This window comes from Equus asinus, chromosome 24 (assembly GCF_041296235.1).
Source record: "Equus asinus isolate D_3611 breed Donkey chromosome 24, EquAss-T2T_v2, whole genome shotgun sequence".
Lineage (NCBI taxonomy): Eukaryota > Metazoa > Chordata > Mammalia > Perissodactyla > Equidae > Equus > Equus asinus.
In genome coordinates, this window is record NC_091813.1 from 19,083,313 (window position 1) to 19,110,085 (window position 26,773).

A 26,773-nucleotide genomic window follows, 5' to 3' on the forward strand; every position below is an offset into this window, starting at 1 on the left:
GGGCTTCAGAGCCGACGAAGCTGTGACTCGAGGAGTCACAAAGTGCCCCGGATCAGCTCATCCCCGCAGACACCTCTCGCACACGGTGGCGCCTCAGGAAGCCGCGCCCAGGCGGCAAGGTGCAATCAGAGAGGACACGGCGGCGGCCACACACACGGCGACGGCCACACACACGGCGACCCCGCGCCGGGCGCTCCCGGCCTCTCGGCGGGCGTAACAGGCGGGCTCGCTGCGAGCGAGGCTGCAGAGCGAGCACCCTAGGAGTTCCGAAGGCCGCAAAGTAAACGTGTTAAGAACTAGAACGACGCCGCCAGTCAACACCTCGCAGATGAGGCGCGGCAAAACCCTCCGCCAGGCGTAGCTCCGGACCGCCAAGCCACTCCCGGCGTCCTTTGCGCCGCGCACGGGAACGCTGTGGCGTGCGGTGGCCTCTTCGGCCGCCGTCGGGCCTGAGTTACTATGGAAACGCGGCTGCCTTCACCATGTCGTTGCAGCAGGCCCCTCCGTCGCGGGTGTTCGTGGAGCTGGTACCCTGGGCTGAGCGGGGCCGGGAGGACAATCTGGTCTCCGGCGGAGAGACGCAGCCTGGCCTCCGCCGCGCCCTGCCCTCAGCACAGGCCCAGACTGCGGCCCGCGAGGTGCACGTCAGCGGCACCGCGGAGGTGTCGGCGGGCCCCGACCGGGCGCAGGTGGCGGTGCGAGTGAGCAGCGCCAAGGAGGCGGCGGCCGAGGCCAAGAAGAGCGTTGGCCGCCGCCTGGACTACATCACTCAGAGCCTCCAGCAGCAGGGTGTGCAGGTGAGAGCTCCGCGGGGGGAGCAGGAGCCGGGCCGCAGGGTCTGGAGCAGCAGGGACGGTTGTCACGTCGGTCCCACACGGCTCCAGGACCTGGCAGAGTGAATCGCTGGCTCATCCTTCTTCTAGATGAAAGTGATTATCGGCTGCAGTGACTTGTAAAATAAAACAATGCACATGGAGTGAGTTTTTATTTGGCGATATTTGCCAGTGATTTTGTTTTTGACCTTGAAATGATGAACTGTTAAACTTGAAGCAGATGTAAATGCTTGCCTAAGCAGTGCGCTAGACGGAAATCACTTTTTCTTATTATTTTATTGAGGTCATATTGACTTATAACATTGTGTAAGTTTTGTGTGTACATTATTGTATTTCAGTTTCTGTATAGACTGTATCGTATTCACCACTCATAGTCTTAATTTTTGTACGTCACCATACATGTGGGCCCCTTTATCCCTTTCGCTCTCTCCTTCTTTGTTTTTCTTCCACGTATGAGTGAAATCACATGGTATTTGTCTTTTTGTCTGGCTTATTCCGCTTAGCGTAATACCCTCAGTGTCCATCCATATTGTGTCCATCCATATTACAAATGGCACGATGTTCTCTTTTTTATGGCTGACTAGTATTCTCTTGTATATATAAACCACATTTTCTTTATCCATTCATCCCTTGATGGGCCCTTGGGTTGCTTCCACTTCTTGGCTATTGTGAATAGTGCTGCAGTGAACATAGGGGTGCGTAAGTCTGAATTGTTGATTTCATGTTCTTTGGATAAATACCCAGTAGTGGGATAGCTGGATTTTGTGGTATTTCTGTTTTTAATTTTTTGAGAAGTCTCCATACTGTTTTCCATAGTGGCTGCACCAGTTTGCACTCCCACCAGCAGTGTGTGAGGGTTCCCTTTTCTCCACATCCTCTCCAACATTTGTTACTTTTTGTCTTGTTAATTATAGCCACTCAGACTGGTGTGGGGTGAGTTTATAGTTTTGATTGCGTTTCCCTGATAGTTAATGATGTTGAGCATCTTTTCCTGTGCCTGTCGGCCATCTGTATGTCTTCTTTGGAAAAATGTCTGTTCATATCTTCTGTCTGTTTTTGATCAGGTGTTTTGTTTTTTTTGTTGTTGAGTTGTGTGAGTTCTTTATATATTTTGAAGATTAACCCCTTGTCGGATATATGATTTGCAAATATTTTCTCCCAGTTGATGGGTTATCTTTTCATTTTGTTCCTGGTTTCCTTTGCCTTGCAGAAGCTCTTTAGTCTGATTTATTTTCTCCTTTGTTTCCCTTGCCTTAGTGGACATGATATTCAAAAAGATACTGCTAAGAACAATGTCAGAGTGTACTGCCTATATTTTCTTCTAGGAGTTTTGTGGTTTTAGGTCCTAGATTCAAGTCTTTAATCCATTTTAAGCTAATTTTTGACACTAATCATTTTTTGTTTTTATTTTGCACCATGGAATTGGCAAGAAATAAGCATCTGCTTCCTCCCAACCACATAAAACTTTGCAGGGAGTGGTTCTTCAGTATTTTTCACAGAAGGTAACATGGGGGGAAAATTGCATCCATTTTCGTTTTATAAAAAGTCTCAAAAAATTTCTCCAAATTTTTTAGTTTTAACTTAAAAAAGAAATTAAGCCAGTGTGTTGCAGATGCCACATATATGAAATAACTCTAGTTACTAGAGGTGTCCATGAAAAAATCACTGAATAAATGTTACCTTCAGCCTGCTTCTAAGAAAATAAGAAAAAATGGGCCAGCTTATTTAATCTGCACATCAGCCCTGTTAGGCAGGTTTTAATGTCCCCATTTTTTAGATTTTAAAAGGTTAAATAATGTTCTGAACTTCAGCCAGGGTGGTATTTGAACTCCTGTATTCCTGAAACCAGAATCTCGGTTGCTTCCCTTGGATGCTTCAAGCATGTTGCCAGGCACCAGAAATAGAGAATGAGTAAAACTTAGGCACTGTGCTGAAGGAGTCTTGTGATAGGAATAGACTAATATATAGTAAATGTGGTGATGAAAGTATGTGCATGATAGAGTAAGAATGGAAGCGATGTTCATTTTACTTGAGGAATTTCAGAAAGATTTCATAATGGAAGGGACACTTGTATCAAATCTTAAACAATGGCTAAAGGAAAAGCATTCCAGTTCCACACCAGAATGCAGCAAGCGTATGTGTTCAGAGTGCTATATGCAGTTCAGTATGGCTAGGACACGGGCGTCCCTGGAGAAAATGGAGGGGAATCATGAGATTAGACCGCAGAAGAAAGCTGTAGGCAGGATGTGGAGGAAGGCCTTGTGTGCCAGACTGAGGAGTTTGGATATTATTGATAGTAAAAAAAACTGCTGACTACTGCTAAACCTTTGACAGATGTTATTTGTTTGATACTCCCACCATATGAGACTGGTATTTCAGTTGCTGTTGTACAGATGAGAACTCTCGGGACCAGAGTGATTATTGGCAGGTAGCTTGCCCAAGGTCACACAGCTTGGATGTGGCAGAGTTTAGACTCCAGTCAAGAAGTTTGACCTCATGGGCTGGCCCCGTGGCCGAGTGGTTAAGTTCGCGCGCTCCGCTGCAGGCGGCCCAGTGTTTCGTCGGTTCGAATCCTGGGCGCGGACATGGCACTGCTCGTCAGACCACGCTGAGGCAGCGTCCCACATGCCACAACTAGAGGAACCCACAACGAAGAATACACAACTATGTACCGGGGGGCTTTGGGGAGAAAAAGGAAAAAATAAAATCTTTAAAAAAAAAAAAAAAAAAGAAGTTTGACCTCAAAGCCCATGCTCTCAACCACTGTCCTCTGTTGCAGCTTAATTGGCTTGGCAGTGGGTGATGGAGTTTTTAGGTAGGGGATGTAGCAGATGCTATTGGTACACCACACTTGTATCCCGTAGCACTTCACATTTGTGTGCGTACAGGCCCAACTTCCATCTGCTAACAGTCGTGGATTCCTTGCCAGCTTTCCCTGGCTGCAGGAATCTACGCTGCCTACAAGTGGGACAGCCAGTAGTGCCAGAGAATTAACGGCCCCTTCCCCAGCCCCCGCAGCCTTCACCTAAGAGCTGAGGGGAGTGAGGGAAAGAGACCCCAGATTCCTCCCTGCTTGGGCGGGGTAACTCTGAGGCATGTCTTCCACTTCAGTTCGCGGAGTTTCTCTGCAGGAATAAGTTCCAGTTGCACACAGTGGTGATTGCTTGACAGCACATTCTTAATAGCTTTCTTTCCTTCTCTCTTTCACTTCCACTCCCCTACAGTGTTGCTTGGAATCATCTTAAAAATTGACTGCTTGTACTCAAATCCTTGCCTCAGAGTCTGTTCCTGGGTGCACCCACATTAACAGAGGGAGGAGTTAGGAACAGATGGAACATATCATTTGAGTTGGCTTCAGTTTTTCGTTATTAAAAATGGTGACAAGGGGCTGGCCCGGTGGCGTGTTGGGGAAGTTCGTGCACTCTGCTGGTGGTTAAGTTCGATGGTTCGGCTCCTGGGTGTGGACCTACACACCGCTTATCAAGCCATGCTGTGGTGGGCGTCCCACATATAAAGTAGAGGAAGATGGCACACGTTAGGTCAGGGCCAGTCTTCCTCAGTAAAAAGAGGAGGATGAGCAGCAGATGTTAGCTCAGGGCTAATCTTCCTCAAAAAAAATGGTGACAAAAGGAATATCTTTGTTGCTAAGTATTTATACATGTTCTTAATTATGTTTCTTGACATTAATTCCTGGCTTATGCATATTTTTAAAGCTTATGAAAAATTACACTTCAGGAAGATAAGTTTATATCTTCACCAGAAATATATCCTTGGTATGGAGAGCATTATTTTCTTCTTTAACTTTGCCAATTCTGTTGTCAAAACAATGTTACTCTTGCACTTGGCCTGGTGGTATAGTGGTTAAGTTCGTGCGCTCCGCTCCAGTGGTCTGGGGTTTGCCTGTTTGGGTCCTGGGTGTGGACCTACTCTGCTCATCAAGCCATGCTGTGACAGTGTCCCATATACAAAATAGAGGAAGATGGGTACAGATGTCACCTCAGGGACAATCTTCCTCAAGCCAAGAGAGGAAGATTGGCAATGAGAACTTTAAAAATTAATATTACCGATAACTCTGTCTCTCTCACATATTGCAAAATTTTTCCCAGTTTCATATTTTCCATATAACTTTGTTTACAGTATTGAGCATTCAAAGTTTTCAAGATTTATTTAGTCAAATTCGTTCATCTCGTCTCTGTTTTTTGCCTTTAGTGTAATGTTTTTTGGGTCCTCCCCAAGCTTAAGGCTGTATAACCATTAATGTTTTCTGGAATCTTTAGGGACCCTGGGACCATTTTTAGTACATTAAATAGTGACTGTGTTTGGAATTTATTTTGGTATAAGGAAAAGAATTTTGCTTTTTCCTAAATGGGTAAGTCTCTGTACTGCAATCATTTATTAAAGTCTATCTTTCCCTTACTGCATGTGCAAGAACCTAACTCAGACTGCCTTTAGAAGTAAAACTTCTTGCTTTACATAACGTTAAAGTCACGTTTTAATATGGGCTCCGGGTATGCAGTGGTCAAGGTTCTCTCTCTCTCTTTTTTTTTTCTTTTGGTGAGGAATATTTGCCCTGAGCTAACATCTGTTGCCAACCCTTCTCCTTTTTTGCATGAGGAAGATTAGCTCTGAGCTAACGTCTTTGCCAGTCTTCCTCTATTATTCGTATGTGGGGTGCCTCCACAGCATGGCTGACGAGTGGAGTAGGTGTGTGCCTGGGAGCGGAACCTGTGAACCTGGGCCGCCAAAGCTTAGTGCCCAGAACTTAAACCACTTGGCAAAGGGGCTGGCCCCTCAAGGTTCTATTTTGATGCAGTTCTCTTGGCTTTACCTGCAGCTTCCTGCATGATACCAAAATGGCTGCAACATTCCCGAGCCTTACACCACATACTGTACCATAAAGAGGAAGACAGGAGTTCTTATTTCCTGCAACCACATAGTAATAACAGTTCCTACAGTTCACTCTCAGTGGACAACCTAAACTTTTCTCTGTGGCCAGAGAAGTGCCGTATACTAATTAGCTTAGATTTGGATTTCTGCCCATTTTCTAACCTCATCCTGTGGCATGTTAGAGTTAATAATCCTGAATGGTTTAGACCTGTCAGGGCTTACCTGGAAGCACATAGTTGCTGCTTGGAGAGAGTAGGGGCAGAATGCACAACATGAGGGTTCCGTACTGCTTGGTGTGCCTGTTGCTTTGAAATGTTACTGGTATTACGTTTGCAGTCTTCCGACATCCTTGGATCCGTTTCAGACTACTAGTTCTTTTGATCCTTGTTTTGTTCCTATATTACTACCACATTGTTTAAGTTATTACGTCTTTGTAAAACATTTGCAGGGCAAGTTCTCCCCTCATTACTCTTCTACTTAAAGGTTTTGTGTCAGCAAGGGACATGCTAAATGACACGGTGGGGATACGGTCAGAAAATCCAGACCGCGGAAAATCCTACAGTCCAAATAAAAGTTCTGTTCATATTTTGCATTGTTTATATGTTAATTTCAGGAGAATTGCTGATTTTACAGTGTTGTATCCCAGTCCATTTATTCAAATATTTTTTCTGTAAAGTTTTATGGTTTCTTCATGTTTACCCTTTTAAAATTTATTCCTGCAATAACATAGTTTTTTATGGCTATTGAGAATGTTAGCTTGCTTCCTTCATATATTTAAGTAGTTATTCTTGTATTGACCATTTTGATTTTTAAAACGCTGCCCTTTGTATTTAGATATAAAATAGCTTATATAAAATAGCTTCCCAGTAGCTTAATTGGGAAAACTTAATGGACTCGGCTACTATATTTTAATACTTTTTAGTTTGTACATGGTGTGGCAGGATGTCCTAATCTTGGCACTGTATTAACATCTTGGACTAGATAATTCTTTGTTGTGAGGGGCTTCCTGTGCATTATAGAGTATGTAGCTGCATTCCTGGCCCCTACCCAGAAGCTAACCAGCTTGTCCTGGTTCACCTGGGACTGTCCTACTTTTACACCTGGAAGTCCCATGTCTCAGGAACCTCCTTAGTTCCTGGTAAACAGGGACATTTGTTCACCCTGGCTACTCACTACATCACAGCAGTGGACTCCCCTTTCCCCATTGTGACAATCAAATATGTCTCCAAACATTAGCAAATGTCCCCTGGAGAACAAAATCACCCTCTGGTTGAGAACCATTGCCCTGCAGATAAACAAAAAATCTCAGACTTTGTGTAGGACCCCACCAGCCAACACTACCAGGAATTTATCTGTAGTGAAACAAATGTAGGTTTACTTAGCATGATGCAGCAAAGAAGAATAAATCCCGAAGGACCTTAGGAGTGTTTCAGCAAGGGGGAGTAGGGAGGGACCTCTTAGAGATTTTGGACTTGTGCTAAGTGGTTCTAAGGAAGTGAAGTAGGGACAATTTGATGATTGGCTATTTTATTCATTTTTTTCACAGGAAAGCCAGAGGATTAAAGTTGACCAGAGTTGCCTGCCATAAAGGGCAGCAGTCAAACAGAAAGAATGTTAATCATTTTTGTGGTTGCAGTTCAGTTAGTTTCTGTTAGAAACTTTGCTTAGGTTATATCTGTGTTCTGTCAGAAGCATTGTTTATATTCTGCTTAGACCCTCTCAGTCTGATTGCCAATAGGCAATTTTTATTTGTCCATTCCCTATAATATTATTTGGAATTTCAAAATTTATCAAATATACGACTACATTGATAAGCAAGGTAACTGTCTTATATAGATTTCTTTCAAGCTACACACATTTCCCTTTAAAAATCACTGGGCTAAACCAATAAGTACTTTCCTGCTTCTAAGATTTTTTTCTTTCTCAGGGAGAAAAACACTAGGGGGATATAAAGGCAATTCAGTAGAGAAAGGAGAGTCTTTCAACAAGTGATGCTATAATAATTGAATGTCCATATGCAAAAAGTGGACTTTGACACATACTTCGCACCTTATATACAAAAATGTGTTCAAAATGGATCTTAGTCCTAAATGTAAAACATAAAGAAGAAAGTAAAGGAGAAAAATCTTTGTCACCTTGGGTTTGAAGATGAGTTTTTAGATGTATTACAAAAGCACAATCCATGAAAAAACCACCATAAAGATAAATTGGACTTATCAAAATTAAAAAATTTTGCTCTGCAAAAACCATCGTTAAGAAAATGAAAAGACAATTCAGTTGTCAAGACTTGGAAGCAACCAAGATATCCTTCGGAAGGTGAATGGATAAATAAACTGTGGTACACCCAGTCAGTGGAATATTATTCAGTGCTAAAATGAAATGAGCTACCAAGCCATGGAAAGACATGGAGGAAACTTAAATGCATATTACTAGGTGAAAGACACCAGTCTGAAAAGTCTACATATACTGTATGATTCCAACTGTATGACATTCTGGAAATGGCAAACTTTGGAGACAGTAAAAAGATCAGTGGTTGCTACAAGTTGGAGGAGAGGGAGGGATGAATAGGCGGAGCTCAGAGTATTTTTAGGGTGGTGAAAATACTCTGTATGATATGATAGTGGTGGATACATGTCATACATTTGTCCACACTCCTAGAATATGTAACACCCAGAGTGAACCCTAATGCAAACTATGGACTTTGGGTGATAATGATGTATCAATGCAGGTTCATTAGTTATAACCAATGTGCCACTCTGGTGGGGGTGTTGATCATGGTGGAGGCTATGCATGTGTGGGGGGCAGGGGATATATGGGAAATGTCTATACTTTCCACTTAATTTTGCTGTGAACCTAAAACTGCTCTGAAAAAATAAAGTCTTTAAAAAAAGACATTCCACAGACTGGGAGAAAATATTTGTGAATCACCTATCTGATAAAAGACTTATGTAAAAAATATGTAAAGAACTCAATTCAGTAGTATGAAAACAAGCAATTCAGTTAAAAAGCACAAAATATCTGAACAGACACTTCACCAAAGAATATATACAGATGACAAATCAACACATGAAAAGATGCTCAACGTTATTTGTCATTAGGGAAATGCAAATTAAAACCACAGTGAGATACCACTATGCACCTATTAGAATGGCTGAACTCCAGTGTCACTGATGATAGCAAATGCTGGCGAAGATGTAGAGCAACAGAAATTTTCATTTGTTGCTGGTGAGATTGCAAAATGGTACAGCCACTTTGGAAGACATAGATTTACCATGGTAACTACTAACTCACACAAAAGAATTGAAAACTTATGTTCACGTAAAAATTTGCATGCGAATGTTTATGGTGGCTTTATTCATAAATCACTAAAACTGGAAGCAACCAAGATAACTTCAACAAGGGAATGATAAACTAGTAGCCATGTGTTGGAATAGTATTCAGCAATAAAGAAGTGCAAGCTGTTGATTCACAAAACAACACGAGTGATTCGTAGATGCATATTATAAGAGAAAGAAGCCAGACCCAAAAGATTTATATTTTATGAGGCATTCCTGTGAATATTCTGGAAAAGGTGAAACTATAGGTACAGAAAACAAATCAGTGGTTGACTATAAAGGGGATGTGCAGAAGAACTTTCAGGTGAAAGAACTATTCTGTGTGGTGGTGAGGTGGTGAATACATAACTGTGCATTTGTCAAAACCCATAGAACTGTAGATCAGAAAGAGCGAACATTAATGTATGCAAATTGAAAAAAAAGACATCAAAAAAATGATCAACCCCAGGACAGACTCCAGCCTGTGACAAACGAGCCTAACTCTGTTCCAAATGAATGACATAAGTGCATTCAACATGGGGGTGGGGGATGAGAGGAGTGCCCTCCTTAGTCACTTTGGAAAATGATGTTTTGACTGGAAACTGAGGATAAAGACAAAAGATACATAAACACTATAGTTGGCCAATTTGTTTTCCAAGAAGATACTGGTTAACAATTCTGAAACTGCTTTATGTACATACTAGGCTTGAACAAATGAGTAAGTGTGTGGTGGGTGATGGGAGCCAGGTTTCTCACTATTGGAGAGGAAAGTTACAGATAAGAAAGGAAGGTTAGGATGAACTCTGTGGTTCTGGATTAGAGTTGGAAATGTCAATATGGGCTCATGTTTATCTTAGTATATGTACAGATGGATAGATACAGAAACAATTATATGTGTGTGTGTGTGAGTTTGTATACGTATGTGTATTACCAAACTGTCCACTGAGAGGGCCTAAAAGGAGTGAGATTCTTGTAGCAATGAGCAGGCTCAACACCCAGACCTTGGTTCTAAATACTGATCTCTAGGGTCAGCCCCGTGGCCGAGCAGTTAAGTTCACACACTCCGCTTCAGTGGCCCAGGATTTCACCAGTTCAAATCCTGGGTGCAGACATCACTGCTCATCAGGCCATACTGAGGCAGCATCCCACATGCCACAACTAGAAGGACCCACAACTGAAAATACACAACTATGTACCGGGGGGCTTTGGGGAGAAAAAGGAAAAATAAAATCTTTTAAAAAATAAATACCCATCTCAAAGATAAGAAGCTTCTTGGAGAAATGGCTGATTCTAAGGTTGGGCCTGGAAACTGCAACATGAGCCTGTAGCACCTTGCACCAGAAAGTAAAGAAGTGCTCAAAAAATAAAAGGATGGAGGTAGGTCAAAGGGATATAGGAGCCAACGTGAAAGAAATCCCAATAGCCAAAGCTAGAACAATTTGAGCAAGAAAATAAATAATGTAGTATTTAGTGAGTAAATGTGGGCTGGACTTAGTGACTTGCCTTCAATGAATAAAGCATGGAAAGGGAAAATAGTAACTTTATAGTGGAGGAACCTGGCAGACATTACCTTAACCAAGTGATCAAGGTTAACATCATGAATAATGTCATGTGGATATCATGTGGTCCCTGACGTGTGATGAGAAGGGCACTTCACCTCTATGGTATTTTTTCCTAAAACCTATAACTCTGGTCTGATCATGAGAGAAAACCATCAAACAAACCCATGTTGAGGGACATCCCACAAAATACCTGACCAAAAAACTTCCAAGGTCTTGAAAAACAAGGGAAGACCGAGAAACTGTCATAGACTGGAGGAGACTAAGGAGACATGATGCTTTACTGCAAAGTGGTACCACGGACTGGATCCTGGAGTGGTAAACGAGCATCAGGAGAGAAACTGGTGAAGTCTAAGTAAAGCTTGGAGTTTAGTTGATGGTAAGGTACCAGGGTTGGTTTTTCAGTTTTAACAGATGTACCGTGGTAATGTAAGATTATAACATCAGAGAAATCTGAAACTGAGGTATATGGGAACTCTCTATATTATCTTGGCAACTTTTCTGTAAATTTAAAATTAAAATAAAAAGTTTATTAAAAGTAGGTTATGAAACAGCATGTAGAATATAATTTCATTAGGAGAAAGTCTGTACATAGATCTAGATGTGTTTATGGGCATTGATAGGTAATTTAGTAAAATGTTTACCAAATTATTAACAGTGATAGGGTTTGGAGACAATATTACTTTTTTGTTCTGTTCTCTAATATTAGACTTTCTCTAATTAGCATATATTATTTTTTATAAAACAATAACACTTTTAAATGTAACAATAAAAGATACTTTCTTTCCAGCTACCTTTCCTAAAATTATTTCTCTAATAATTTTTCCATCAGAACTTTTATATGTATTTATCAAGTGAAGTGGGGAAAAAAATGAAAAAAGAGACATCCAGAAAAATAGAAGATATGTTTACATGTCATAAAAGAATATTAAATGACAGAAAAGTTTCATGTTAATCAAATGAAAAAAGCTGATTACAAGCAATATATCCAGTACTGTTTTATTTTGTATTTCTCTGTATTCTAAGTTTACTACAATGAGCAGATATTACTTTTATTATTAAAAAATGCATTAGTATTTTCATGGCATGACAGACATCAGAGCTATAATTAGAATTTGAGTTCAAGTTTTCAGGTTAAATCTTCTTAGAATTTTTCTGGATAATATAAACTGCTTGAAATTACTTTATCTTAAAATTTAGACACAGCTAACTCCCCTACAAATTAACTTATATTAAATCATTATAGGGCATAGTAATCTTTATATTTATTTAGCATATATTTTGAAAGGTGTAGAAAAATTTATAAAATACAAATTCTGCCTGTCCTCAAGGATGAGAGTAGGTGAAGAGTGCATTTCACTGAATTTTAAAACCCTTTGAAAAGTAAACAAGAAATATCACTTTTTTATCAGAAGTATGGACCTTGTATTTACCCAGAGAATCAAAAAGCATTAATATACTTTTAAAAACAAACTGGCCCGGGTTCAGTATTTCAGGAACATTTATATCCTAAGAGTATAGCGTCTGCGTTTCCTGAGTGCCTTCTCTGCGTCAGGCACTGTAGATACTACGACTCATTAAATCCTCAAAACAGTCCTGTGAGTATACATGGTATTAACCTGATTTTATAAATGCAGAAGCTCAGGCTCAAAACAGTTGGGTAACTTACCCAAAATTGCAAACTGTAGGTATTCAGTAAATTTGGATTAAATTATTTGTAAATTAAACATTTTTAAAACTCCAACACTCCTATAGCATTCAGAGTGCTTTATGTACAAATAATTCCACATAAACATATCACCCGAAGTTCATACTTTTTGTACAAGCTAATGTAAAAATTACTACACATGGAGTGACAATTATGATGGAATTTTCAGTAAATATTTTTAGGCTGCTGATTTTATTTGATCTTACTTTTAGGAAAGTTTTAAAACATCGGGCAAACCAGTTTTTCCTGCATACTTGTCATTCTGATTTTAGTAAGTTCAGGTTTCTACTTTATGTTTTAGAGTAATTGCATTTAGTAGCCAAACATTTAGTAATCACACTCTTGTACTTTCTGTTTTAGGCAGAAAATGTAACAGTGACAAAGGATTTTAGAAGAGTGGAAAATGCTTATCACATGGAAGCAGAGGTTTGTACTTAATTGGAAACAGCGTGGCTTTATGGGGACAGTTTGCATTTATTTTTATTCTTCAACTGAAATATACAGGAGAAATGCTTCTCGAGGTGTTGATAAAAGATTATTTTTCTCATAATCATTTGTGGTGTTACGTATCTGTGTGAGCTTTTAAAATAAATTTAATAAGATTTACTAAAGATAAATTGTTTTGAAATGAAATAAACCGAGCAAAGGAGAAGTAACAGTTAATTGCCACCTAAATAAAATTTTAGTAATGTTATCACCTAGTGAGCAGAAAATGCTACAGGAGAGAAATGTCTTCTCAGATTAAAAAAAAAAAATAAAGTGATAACATAAAGGATTGAAACACTTATCAACATTCTTTTGTTTCACGATGTAATTTTATTGTGTTTTGGTAAGTCAAGGTTTATTTAAAAATAAAAACTACTCAACCTTTGCATAAATTTAAAAAACCAAAATATCTTTTGTACACTCACTTAATGATAACATTAGTTCCTACAACTGCCTATACTTTTTACTTATCTTTAAAGATTTTATGATCAGGATTTTATGAAATGAGAGTGTGTTATAGTTGTGATTAGGGTGCAGATTCCAGACATCTTGGGGGTATGTGCTTAGTCCGTGCGGCCTCCTTGCCACAGGAAACAAACAAGAAAGGGGTTAGAGTGGAATCTTGTTTATCTAGTCAGAGAATCTTTGTCTTTAGAGGTGGAAAATACCTCAAGAAATCAACTAGTCCTACCTTCAGGCAGATAATATATTTTTCTAATTTTAAGGGTGTGACCTTAGCCTCAGATTGCTTGGTCTCAGACTTCTCAAAGATCATGTTACAAGAATTAGATTGGAAATTAGAATCCTAACTTCTTATCTCTTGAGATAGTAATTTCAATTTTTTATAGTTTTGTGACTTCTCCACTTAAAATTTAACTATCTCAAGGGATTCAAAATGGCTCATGATGACTTTAGGGATCCATTTGGCAAAAGCTATTTTGTAGCAATGGGGACTGAAAACTACCTTTCAAAACAGGATGAAGAGCAGTCTGGTAAGATTCTGTGTCACAGGGTCAAAAGCAGAGAGCTGTTCCAGCATTCCTGCAGTAGTTCCTACCTGACAGGGCTTCAGGTTGTAGTGAACGGAGAGAGGCCCGGGTTATCTTAGTTAAGGGGGTTTATTGTGAGGGTACACCAGGGAGTAAGGAGGAAAAGGAACAGTCCTAGCAAACACACAGCCAGGCTTCATGGAAAACTGGAGTGTTTTTCACACTGAGTGGTTCTTCAGACTGACCCTTCAGGTATAGAAAGCGCTTTAGAGCTGCTGCTTTTGTTATAAAACATGACTAAATGAGGGCTTCGCTAACCTCTGCCCCTCTTCCTTCTGCTATACTTACCTTGTTAATGTCTCGTATTCAAATTTCTTGAGAAAATCTGATTATATTTTGTATAAGGCCTCCCTAGTAGCCAGAACTCTTATATCACATAACCCAGCACATAATCGTCCTTAGGTCAGCATTAACAGTCCACAGAGACCAGCTTGAAGGGCCACCAGGTACAAAGTATGCCAAGCTGTGTGTGAAGAACAATGTGGCTTCATGGCTGTGGATGTCGTGAACACTGAAACCTAATGTCTAACATACACCATGATGGACACTTAAATGTGTAGAATAAGATTAGATGGTAGAAATTACTTTTCACGTAATGTCTAAAATTTTCATCCTGAAAAGCACTTTAGAGATTCTTTATCTACCTCCCACCTACTCTGCTGCTTTTCCTTATTTTAAAGATAAGGATATTGAAAGTTAGAAATTATCTAAGTGACTTCTTTAAGGGTGAGTATTTGTGGAGCGAGGGGTTAGATTAAAACCTTGGCTTTGTAATTTCTATATCTTTACTCTTTTCCACTTCTCATGTTGTTTTCCTGTCATAATCTTAGTGTTAGGAGGGAATTTAAAAGCCTGGAATATAGTAGGCATTCAGTAAAGTCTGTTGAATGGAGAAAGGAGTATAACCACTCATGCAGTCTTCCCCCTCTCTTTCCTTGCATGTCTGCCATGTGTCAGGTGTTTTTCATATATTATCTCATCTAATCTTTTTTTTTTTTTTTGGTGAGCAAGATTGGCCCTGAGCTAACATCTGTTGCCTAACTTCCTGTTTTTGCATGAGGAAGGTTGTCACTGAGCTAGCATCTGTGCCCATCTTCCTCTATTTTGTATGTAGGATGCCTCCACAGCATGACTTGATGAGCAACGTGTAGGTCTGCACCCAGGATCTGAATGTGCAAACCCAACCATTACACCACCCAGCTGGCCCCTCTCGTGTAATCTTTTTTAACTCTTCATTTTTGTTGTGGAATATTTTATACTTAGTCATGAATATAAAAGGCCTATTCCATTTTAAGACATCTAATCCATATATAATTTTTTAACATTAAACCAAAATTGACTCACTAGTACTCATCCATTATTAATAGTGTACCTCTCCAAGAATAAAACAAGGCTCATACTTCTTCCTTGAAGTATATACTTGAAGTTCAGTATCATATTGATGCTAATGTTTTCTTCTCCAGGGGTAAGAATCCCGTTTCTTTGGCCATTTGTTATGTGACAAAGTTTTTCTTTAGTCAACCAATTTCCTCCTAAAGCATCTACAACAATAGTGTCCTTGTTATGATTTGGCCAGTCCATGTTAGAGAAAGGTGATTACCTCCCTTATTCTGGAATGTTTATTTCTAATGAGACACTTAAAACTGATGTAACTTTTTGGCACTTGCATCACATTGTTCCCTTCTGTCAAGTTTACAGTCATAATCAATAATGACAACTAAAAAAGTGTCTTTCTCACATCCTGCTTTTAAATCCTCCTCCTGCTATCTTATACTTTGTTATTGCTGTTTTCACAATGGAGTGTGGGATTTTACAGTTATCTCTGTAATATTTTATCCAGTAGATTTGATCTATATTTCCAGCCTGTTAGGATCTTTTTGGATCTTGATGTTACCAGGCAGTGTTTATATGTAGTCCTACCAGCTTTGTGTCATCAGCTGATTTGATCATCAGTGTGCCCATCTATGTAATTAATAAAAATATTGAGTAGCATTAATCAACTACGCACAGACCCCTCCCCCCCCCACAGGTAGGAGCACAAGCACACACACGCACACGCACAGACCCCCCTCCCACAGGTAGGAGCACCAGCAGCTTTGGAACCAGTCAGACCCAGGTTTAAATTCTGGCTCTGCCACTTTCTTTTCTGAAAATGTTTTTTATTAATTAATTTAAAAATAAAAATAATAAATTTATACGCTAACATAAATAACATTGTTATGAATAATAACTATAAACAAAAAGAATTTAGAAGAGTGGCACTGGTTTACATTTTTGCAAATCTCTCTCTCTCTGGCTTAATAGAAGATACCTGGATTGTCATGTGTGCTTCTGCATCGAATCTGATGTGTCACATAATATCTGTATAGAATCTGACATATCACCTTATCTGTAGATCGCATGTTATGTAGCCTCTGAGAAACTCGTCTCTCAGGAAAGAATAAGTGAAAAAGGTCAATAACGCCAGTATTATCATGAAAATAGTTTTGATCTGACAGCCACTCTGCAAGGGATCCCGTGACCACTCTTTGAGCATGCCTGAGCTAGCGTATGGGACCTTGTCTGCCTGTTGTGAGCTGTCTCTGCTAATGTTCCCCCTCCCCACTGAGCACACTGGCTTTAGAAGAATGAATTTTAATGAAATTGTGTGGTAAAATAAGGATATGTACATGTTATGTCAGACTATACCTGCAATATATAGTTAACAGTATATAGTAAAAATAAACACCTGAATTAGTTAGGGAACAGTCTAACCTGCTGTAACAAATAGACCCAAAAAACACAGTGGCTTAAACAAGATATGAATGTGTCTCACTTCTAACAACCGGAGGTACTCAGTCCAATGATAGTAGGTCAGCTCTGCAGCCTTACTCACAGCATCCATCTCTGTACCTAGGTGGCTCCTCCAGTTCCCACCATCATACTATATTCCAGCCAGTGGGAAAGGAGAAAAGAAAGGGGAGCATAAGCCCATTCCTTTTAAGGACTTGACCCATCACTGCTGCTTACCTCTCTTTACCCAGAACTCAGTCACACTGATGCGAGAGAGATTTGGAAATGTAGTCAGACGCCAATGCCCAGCTACAACTTGTGAGTTCTATCATTAAAGAAAAGAGAAACAAGAATGGATATTGGTAACTGTATTAGTGTGCTTGGGTTGTCATAACAAAATGCCACAGACTAGGTCACTTAGAAAACAACAGAAATTTATTTTCCCACAGTTCTAGAGGCAGGAAGTCTGAGAACAGGGTGCCAGCAGGGTTGGCTTGTGGTGAGGGCCTCTTCCTGGCTTGCAGATGGCTGCCTTCTCACTGTGTCCTACATGGTGGGCAGAGAGCAAGCAAGTTCTCTGGTGTCTCTTATGTAGACCTAATCTTCTCAGATTAGGGCCCAACCCTTATGACCACATTTAACGTTAATTACCTCCATAAAGGCCCTATGTCCAAAGATAGTCATGTTGTGGGTTGAGGCTCAACATAAGAAGTTTGGGGAGATACAATCATTCAGTCCATAACAGTAAACTAATTAGGATTTTCTGTCAAACCAACCAATTTAGGGATTAGACCTAGAATCGGTTTCATTGACACCGTGACATACTGAATTATAAACCTGTTGGTCATAGAGACCCATAATAAATACAGGCATATCAGAGATATTGCAGGTTCAGTTCCATACCACTGCAATAAAGCAAACATCAAATAAAGCAAGTCAAGCAAATTTTTTGGTTTCCCAGTACATATAAATGTTATGTGTACACTATATTATAGCCTGTTCAGTGTGTGATAGCATTATGTCTAAAAAAAACAATGTAAATACCTTAATTAAAAAATGCTGGGCCCAGCCCCATGGCTGAGTTGTTAAAATTCTGTGCACCCTGCTTCAGCAGCCCAGGTTCACAGGTTTGGATCCTGGGTGCAGACCTACTCCACTAACCAGCCATGCTGTGGTGGTGTCCCACATAGAAAAAAATAGAGGGAGATTGGCATGGATCTTAGCTCAGGGATAATCTTTCTCAAGCAAAAGAAGAGGAAGATTGGCAATCCTCAGATTGAGAAATAGCTCAGAGTAAGTCTTCCTCAGCAAAAATAAAGAAAAAAAATTACTTTGTTGCTAAAAAATGCTAACCATCATCTGAGCCTTCAGCAAGTCATACTCTTTTTGCTGGTGGAAGGTCTTGTAAAAAACACAGTATCTGCAAAGCAATAAAGCAAAGCACAATAAAACGAGATATGCCTGTAATTAGACTTAATATATCTCTACATCAACCTATATTCTAGGTTGGAAAAGGTTGGAAGTCCTACATTGCATATATGTGTCAGTGGTAGTAAAGAAGAACAAAATATATCTGTGTCAAATTTTATATTTTATTGAGGAAATTTATGGCACCTTTAGCCCAAATTCAAATACAAATTTTTACTTTATTATTTTTTAGAAATGCCTGGCATGCATCCCAGTTTTTTCATTATGAGCATTCAACTCTCCCATTATTTCAAATCTGTTGGATAAAATACAGAATGTGAACAGTTTCATAAAGCTTATTAGTGGAAATTTTTTTATTATTTTTGTTTGAGATATCTATTAGAGTACACATTAGAATAATTTTCAAAAATAAAGTTGATTCCAAGGGTACTTGGATAGTAAGGAACTGTTTTTGTTGACACTTAGAACCCACTATGCTCAATCACTTTAACCTGCAAGCAGAGAAACCCTTTGAACTCTCAAATTTAGTTACCTTCCAGTTTCCACAAAGGCATGATAAATCTTGCCATGGTTCATTTCATGTGAGGTTGCAAGTCCAGGACAAATGGATCTAAGAGGCGAAGCTTCCATATTTCTGCTACCGCTGTATGACTGAGTCTTTTTCAGGTGTTGGTTATAAATTAAATATAGCAGCAAAAGAAGGAGCATTTTTCCATATTTAAACTATGCAAATGCAGAAAAGTATGATATTGTCTGTATTTCTACAGGCAGCCTGTAGGCATTTTGGAGCTTTGAGTTTCAACCAGGGAGGAAATGCAAATTTGGAAGCTACCCAGAGGTTAAAAACTAGCAACCTGGGTGGGGCTGGGAAGCCTGATTTTGACTAACAGAAAAGTTTAGCCCATACAAGCTTTTTTTTAAAAAAAAAAAAAACAACAAAAGCACACACTATAAGACTTCTCTTCAAAAGATAGATAAGACTTTTGCCTCTGGCTAAGATAGAGTTACATGGACCAGATTTACCTTCCCACCTGAAACAACCAAAAAATGTTACAAAATATATAAAGCAGTAGTTTTCAAAAGAGTGAACATCAGGCATTGAACCACAGTAATCCCTGCAAAAAGTGAAACAAATGACAGTCCTACAGTTGTCTTAGTTCACTGTCTTAAGAGGGTGTTCAGGCATCTGCACAGGGAGGGAACCTGGATAGAGCCTGTTAAACTCTTTGTGTTGAGAAAATGGAACTGAGAGCCCACCCAAGACAGTGAGAGTTTTTAGCACAGTGACATGGAAAATAGATGGCTGCAGAGAGAGATCTTCAGAGAATACAGAGGGACCCCCTCAAGTAGTTAGCAAAATACTGATCAGCATGTTGAGGAAATGATCTGAGGCTAGAAAAAGAACCACAAAAAGATTAGAGGGAATAGTGTTTGGCGCTCATGCAGGGCTGAGGCGGGTATCAGCCAGACTAGAAAATCTCACGATTCCTGGGGTGCTAGGTAGAGTATACAGAGGGGTCTTATATTATGAGGGGGAATAATTGGTCCTACATTGAACATTATTTTAATCACGTAACAAATCTTAAAAGCAAACCCAAAGAGATCAGTTTCCAAGTAAATAATAAAGTAACAGAGTTCTAGAACAGATAAAGAATATTTTGTATTTAGAAATACAAAAATATCCAACACCCAATAAAGTAAATTCACAAGGATTACCTGGCATGCAAAATAGCAGAAAAAATAAACCTGATAATAAGGGGAAAAATCAATTCAAATCAGCCTAGAACTTACACAGATATTAGAAATAACAGACAAAATCATTAAAGTTATTGTAACTGTATTTCATATGTTCAAAAGTTAAGAAGAGGGGTCGGCCCAGTGGCATAGTGGTTAAGTTCTCACATTCTGCTTTGGCAGCCCAGGGTTCACAGGTTCAGATCCTGGGTGCAAACCTAACACTGCTCGTCAGCCATGCTGTGGCAGCATCCCACATAAATTAGAGGAAGACTGGCACAGATGTTAGCTCAGCAACAGTCTTCCTTAAGCAAAAAGAGGAAGATTGGCAACAGATGTTAACTCAGGGCCAGTCTTCCTCACACACACACAAAAAGTTAAGAGACATAGAAGGTATAAAAAGACCCAAATTGAACTGCTAGAGATGAAAACTACAATATGTGAGATGAAAAGTACACTGAAGAGTACCAGCATCAAATTAGACATTACACAAGATAAGCATAGTGAGCTTGAAGACATAGAAATAAGAACTATCCAAAATGAAACACAGAAAGAAAGACATAAAAATGAATCAGCTGTGTGACAACTTCAAGTGGCCTAATAGACATGTAATTGGAGTCCCAATGGGGTCAAGAAAAATATTTGGAGAAATAATAGCCAAGAAATTTCCAAAGTTGATGACAATTATAAACCGACAAATCCAAGAAGTTCAATTAACCCTAAGCACAAGAAATATGAAAACTATACCAATGCATATTATAATCAGATTGCTCAAAACCAGTACTAAATCTCAGTGAGCCGGAGAAACAAGCAACATATTATGCACCAAGGAACAACAACAAGACAACAGATTTCTTTTGAAAGCAATACAAGCAAGAAGGCAGGTGGAGAAACATTTTTAAAGTACTGAAAGAAAAAAAATGCCAACCTATATCCGGCAAAAGTATTGCTCAAAATCAAAGGCCAATTAAAGACTTTTTCAGGAAGCTGAAAGAATTTATTATGTATAGACCGGCACTACAAGAAACATTAAATGAAGTTGTCTAAGGCAGAAGGAAATGATACCAGAAAGGAATAGGAATCTACCCAAAGGAATGGAAAATGCTGAAAATGATAACTACATAGATAAATCATGATATTTTTCTTATATGATCTCTATATCTCTACATCTGTATAAAAGATAATTGACTGTTTAAACAAAAATCATGATGAACTGTAGGAATTATGTGTAAAAGTAAAATGTATAACAGCATAGCATTAGGGTCAAGAAGGGAGAAACAGACATAGAATATCGTAAAGTTGTTACATGTAAAATGGTATTGCTCTTGAAGGTGGATTTTGATAAATTAAACATATATACTGTAAACCCTAAAGCAAATGCTAAAATAAGAGCAACAACAAATAGTTACAACAAATAAGCCAAAGAAGGATATCAAATAGAAGAATCATATACTCAATCAAAAAAAAGACAAAAAAAAAATGAGAAAAAGGGGAACAAAGAAAATATGAGACAAATAGAAAATAAATAGTAAGATCAGAGGTTTAAACCTAACCATATCAATAATCACATTAAATATAAATGTTCTAAATAGCTCCATTAAAAGGCAGATATTTCAGATGATATAAAAAAGCAAATCTTACCTATAACCTTCCTGCAAAAAGCATACTTCAAATATGAAGACACCAATTGGTTAAAAGTAATGGGAGACTTTCAGTTTCCTATTCTGCATGTAAGGAGCTTGAAGTCACCACTGTTTCCTACCAACAAGTAAAAAGCTGAACAAACTGAAAAATCAACAGCTCTTCTAGGATCCATAAGAGAAGTGAGGACACAGGGCAAACACTGCTCCGAAAATTGAAGAGACAGGCAAATACAGTGAGTCAGAGCTGACCAGAGCAGAAATTCACAAAGAAACCACCTCTGGAACCAGCACCTGGGTAGGAAAATCTGAACTATAATTGATAGACTCCTGGAGGCTTGGTGTGGACAGCTCTGGGAATTAAAACTCTAGGTGACCCAGTCAGAGAGCAGAGCTCACAGTTTAGTGAGATTTTACTTCCATGAGCTCCACCAGGTTCCCACAGTAAATATTGGACAAGACTTCCTTGGTCTGTCTAGCAGAGGGAGGCGGAAAGGAACCATTTTGAAATATGCCAGAGCACACGTTTTCTTAACAAGGTCTGCCCTCAGGTGAAACTAGGTAACCAGAGCCTAACCTGCTGGTATATTATCAGAGCCCGGCTGACCTGAGGGAAGAGAAATACCCAACTCCAGCCCACTCTAGCCCTAGCCATTCTCTCCTACCTACAGGGAGGGGGGGGGCGGGAGGGCAGGAGGGAAAAAACAAGAAACACTTGTGAAATTCACTGTCTGGAGGCATTGGCTCACTAAAACACTGAGTCTAAATCATAGCACAATAGAACACTTCCCCTCCCATCACACCTCACAACTAGTACTAAAGCCTATTGGTAGCAGTTCCTTTTACCCAATACATCATGTCCAGCTATCAAGAAAAAAATTACAAGGCATACCAAAAGTTAAAAAAATACCATTTGAAGACACAGAGCAAGCATCAGAACTAGACATGGCAAGGATGTTGGAATTATCAGACTGAGAATTTAAAACAACTATGATAAATATGCTAAGGGCTCTAATGGATAAGCAGACATCATGCAAGAACAGATGGGCAGTGTAACCAGGGAGATTGAAATCCTAAGGAAGAACCAAAAGTCAATGCTAGAGAGAAAAAACACTGTAACAGAAATGAAGAATGCCTCTGATGAGCTTATTTGTAGACCAGGCACAGCTGATGAAAGAGTCTCTAGACTTGAGGGTATCTCAATAGAAACTTCACAAACTGAAAAGCAAAGAGAACAAAAACTGAAGAAGGAAAAAAGAACAGAATATCCAAGGAGTGGGACAACTACAGAGGTATAACCTACACGTAATGGAAATGCCAGAAGCAGAAGAAAGGAAGGGACAGAAGGGATATTTGAAACAATAATGACTGAGAATTTCCCCAAATTAATACCAGACACCAATCCACAGATCAGGAATCTCAGAGAACACCAAGTAGGATAAATGCCAAAGAAACTACAGCAGAGCATATTGTTTTCACACTATAGAAAATCAAAGATAAAGAAAAAATCCTGAAAGAAGCCAGAGGAAAAATACACCTTACCTGTAGAGGAAAAAAGGTAAGAATTACATCTGACTTCTCCTCAGAAACCATGCAAGCAAGAAGAGAGTGGAGTGAAATGTTTAAAGTGTTAACAGGAAAAAAAAAAACAAAACACAACCTAGAATTCTCTGCACCATGAAATTATCCTTCAAAACTGAAGGAGAAATAAAGACTTTCTCAGACAAATAAAAATTGGTGGAATTTGTTACCATTAGGCCTGCCTTGCCACAAATGTTAAAAGTTCCTTAGAGAGAAGGAAAACGGTGTAGACCGTAAATTTGGATCTATGTAAAAGGAAGAGCATCAAAGAAGGAATAAGTAAAGGTAAATAAAAACTCTTATTTTCCTTATTTTTAATTAATTTAACAGGTAACATTTTGTTCAAAATAATAACATGGTATTCAATTATGTATACTTATGTATATTTCTTATGTATATACTTATGTATGCTAATAAGTAAAATAAATGACAGTAATGATACAAGAGGTGGGAGGGAGGAATTAGGATTATTTTCTTATTAAAAGGTACTCACACTACTCATCAAGTGGTATAGTGTAATTTAAAAGTGGACTTGGATTAATTATAAAGGTATATTGCAAACTTCAGGGCAACCACTAAAAAAAGTTAAAAAAAAAAAGACATATAACTGATACCCTAAGAAAGGAGAGAAAAGGGAATCATAAAATGCTTAATTAAAGTCATAAAATCAAAAAAGAGTGGAGTACAGAACTAGGAAAAAAGAAAGAAAGCAACAAATAGAAAACAGTCAAGAATTGGTGGATATTAACCTAGCTATATCAGTAACACTTTGAACATCAATTGCCTAAATGCAGCAGTTAAAAGAAATTGTCAGAGTGGATCAAAAAACACAACCCAATTGTATGTTGTTACTAGAAGCCACTTTAAATATAAAGACATTTATAGATTAAAAGTAAGTGCATGGAGAAAAATACACCATCGTAACACTCATCAAAAGAAAGCAAGAGTCACTATATTAATATCAGACAGAGCAGGCTTCATAGGAAAGAAAGTTATCAAAGATAAAGAAAGACATTACATAATAATAAAGGGGCAAGTCTCCAAGAGACATAACAATCCTTAACATGTATGCCTGTTAACAACAGAACATTAAATTATATGAGGCAAAAACTAATAGAACTGCAAGGAGAAATAGATGAAGCCACTATCATAGTTGGAGACTCCAACCCCCCTCTATCTGTCTAAATGGACAGATCCAGCAGGAAGAAAATCAGTAAGTACATAGTTGAACTCAATAATAAATACCATCAATAGACTGAATATAGTGGACACCTATAGAGTTCTGTCTCCAAAAACAGCATTCTTCTTCTCAAACTCCCATGGAACATTCACCAAGATAGAACACAGTCTAGACCAAAATACATACCTTAACAAATTTAAAAGGATATAGAAATCATACAAGGTCTGCTCTCAGACCACAGTGGAATTAAGCTAGAAATCAACACCAGAAAGATAATTAGAAAGTGTCAAAATACATGGAGATTAAACAACACACTTCTAACTAATACATGGGTCAAAGAAGGAATCTCAAGAGTAATTTTAAAATATTTGGAACTAAATGAAAACACAATTTATCAAAATTTGCAGGATGCAGTGAAAGTAGTGCTTAGAAATTTTAGCAGTGAATGCATATATTAAAAAGAAGAAAAATCTAAAATCAGTAACCCAAGTTTCTGCGATAGAAAACTAGAAAAACAAACAAGTGAATTAAATCCAAAGTACACACAAGAAAAGAAATCAATGAAACCAAAAGCTAGTTCTTTGAAAAGGTCACTGAAAATCATTAAGCTTCTAGCCAGGCTAACTAAGAAAGAAAAAAAAGAGAGAGGAAAAATTACTAATGTTAGAACTGAAAAAGGCAACATCACTACAGATCCTGTGGAAATATATTACAGGATAAGAAAACTGCAGACCAATATCATCCTCAACAAAATATTATTTCCTGTGTACCAGCAATGAACAAGTAGAATTTGAAATTAAAAACACAATTTTCCATAGCACCCAAAAACATGAAATATTTAGGTATAAATCTAACAAGATATGTATAAGATCTATATGAGGAAAACTACAAAACTCTGATGAACAGAATCAAAGAAGAACTAAATAAATGGAGAGGTATTCCATGTTCATGGATAGGAAGACTCAATATTGTCAAAATGTCAGTTCTTCTCAACTAGATCTGTAGATCCAATGCAATCCCAATTGAAATCCCCAGCAAGTTTTTTTTTGAGATATTAGTAAATGATTCAAGTTTATATGGAGAGACAAAAGACCCAGAACAGCCAACATAATATTGAAGAACACCTGACCTCAAGACTTAGTATAAAACTACAATAATCAAGACAGTGTAGTGTTATTTGAAGAACAGGCAAATGGATCAGTGGAGTAGAATGGAGAGCCAAGAAATAGACTCCCATATGGTCAACTGATCTTTGAGAAAGGAGCAAAAGCAGTACGGTGGGGCAAAGATAGTCTTTTCAACAGTTGGTGCTAGAACAGGTGGACATCCACATTAAAAAAAAATGAATCTATATACAGACCTTATACCCTTCAAAAAATCAACTCAAAATGCATCATAGACCTAAAGGTAAAACACAAAACTGTAAAACTCCTAAAAGATAACATAGGAGAAAACCTAGATGACCTTGAGTATCACAGTGATTTTTGAGATGCAACACCAAAGGCACGATCCATGAAAGAAATGATTGATAAGCTGGACTTCATTAGAATTAAAAACTTCTGCTCTGTGAAAGACAATGTCAAGAAAACAAGAAAAGCCACAGACTGGGAGAAAATATTTGCAAACACATTTATTTTAAAGGTCTGTTGTCCAAAATATGTAAAGAACTCTTAAACTCAACAATAAGAAAACAACTCAATTTAAAAATGAGCCAAAGACCTTGTCAGACCTCCCTCACTAAAGACGACATCTAGATGGCAAGAAAGCATATGAAAACATGTTCCACATCATATGTCATTAGGCAAATGCAAATTAAAACAACAATGGGATGCCACTACACACCTGTTTAGGTGTGTAGACCAAATCTGAAACACTGACAACAACAAATGCCGGTGAGGTTTTGGAACAACAGGAACTCTCATTCATTCCTGCTGGGAATGCAAAATGGTACAGCCATTTTGGAAGATGAAATTTCTTATAAAATGTAAACACTCCTACCATTTGATCCAGCAGTCACACTCCTTGGTATTTACCCAAAGGAGTTGAAAGTTTATGTTCACATAGAAACCCGTACATGGATATTTATAGCAGCTGTATTCATAATTGCCAAAATTTGGGAGCAATCAAGATGTCCTTCAGTAGGTGAATGGATAAATAAACTGTTTTCTATCCAGGAAACGGAATATAACTCAGCCCTAAAAAGAAGTGAGCGATCAGCCTTGAAAACAGGGAGGAACCTTAAATGCCTGTTACTAAGAGAAAGAAGCCAACCTGAAAAGGCTACATACTATATGATTCCAACTACATGACCTTCTGCGAAAGGCAGAGCTGTGGAGACAGGAAAGGATCAGTGGTTGCCAGGAGTCGGGGGGAGGGAGGGATGAACGAGTGGCGCACAGAGGATTTTAAGGCGGTGAAAATGCTCTGTATGATACTGCCTGATAGATGCATGTTATTATACATGTGTCCAAACCCACTGAATATAAAACACCAAGAGTGAACCCTAATGTACACTGTGGACTTCAGGTCATTATGATGTGTATCAGTGTAGCTTCATATATGGTAACATGTGCCATTCTGGTGGGCAGTGTTGATTATGGTA

The 26,773-nt window shown here is 38.6% G+C and overlaps 1 protein-coding gene across 1 annotated transcript in view; it reads left to right on the forward strand.

The window, feature by feature from the left end:
- The first annotated feature begins 392 nt into the window (after positions 1-392).
- Positions 393-26,773, forward strand: part of IRAK1BP1 (interleukin 1 receptor associated kinase 1 binding protein 1) — a 38,802-nt gene continuing 12,421 nt past the window's right edge. The window contains exons 1-2 of the mRNA XM_014829366.3: positions 393-797; positions 12,662-12,727. Of these exons, the coding sequence (XP_014684852.1) occupies positions 483-797; positions 12,662-12,727 (381 nt within the window). The 5' untranslated portion in view covers positions 393-482. The remainder of the gene's footprint in view (positions 798-12,661; positions 12,728-26,773) is intronic.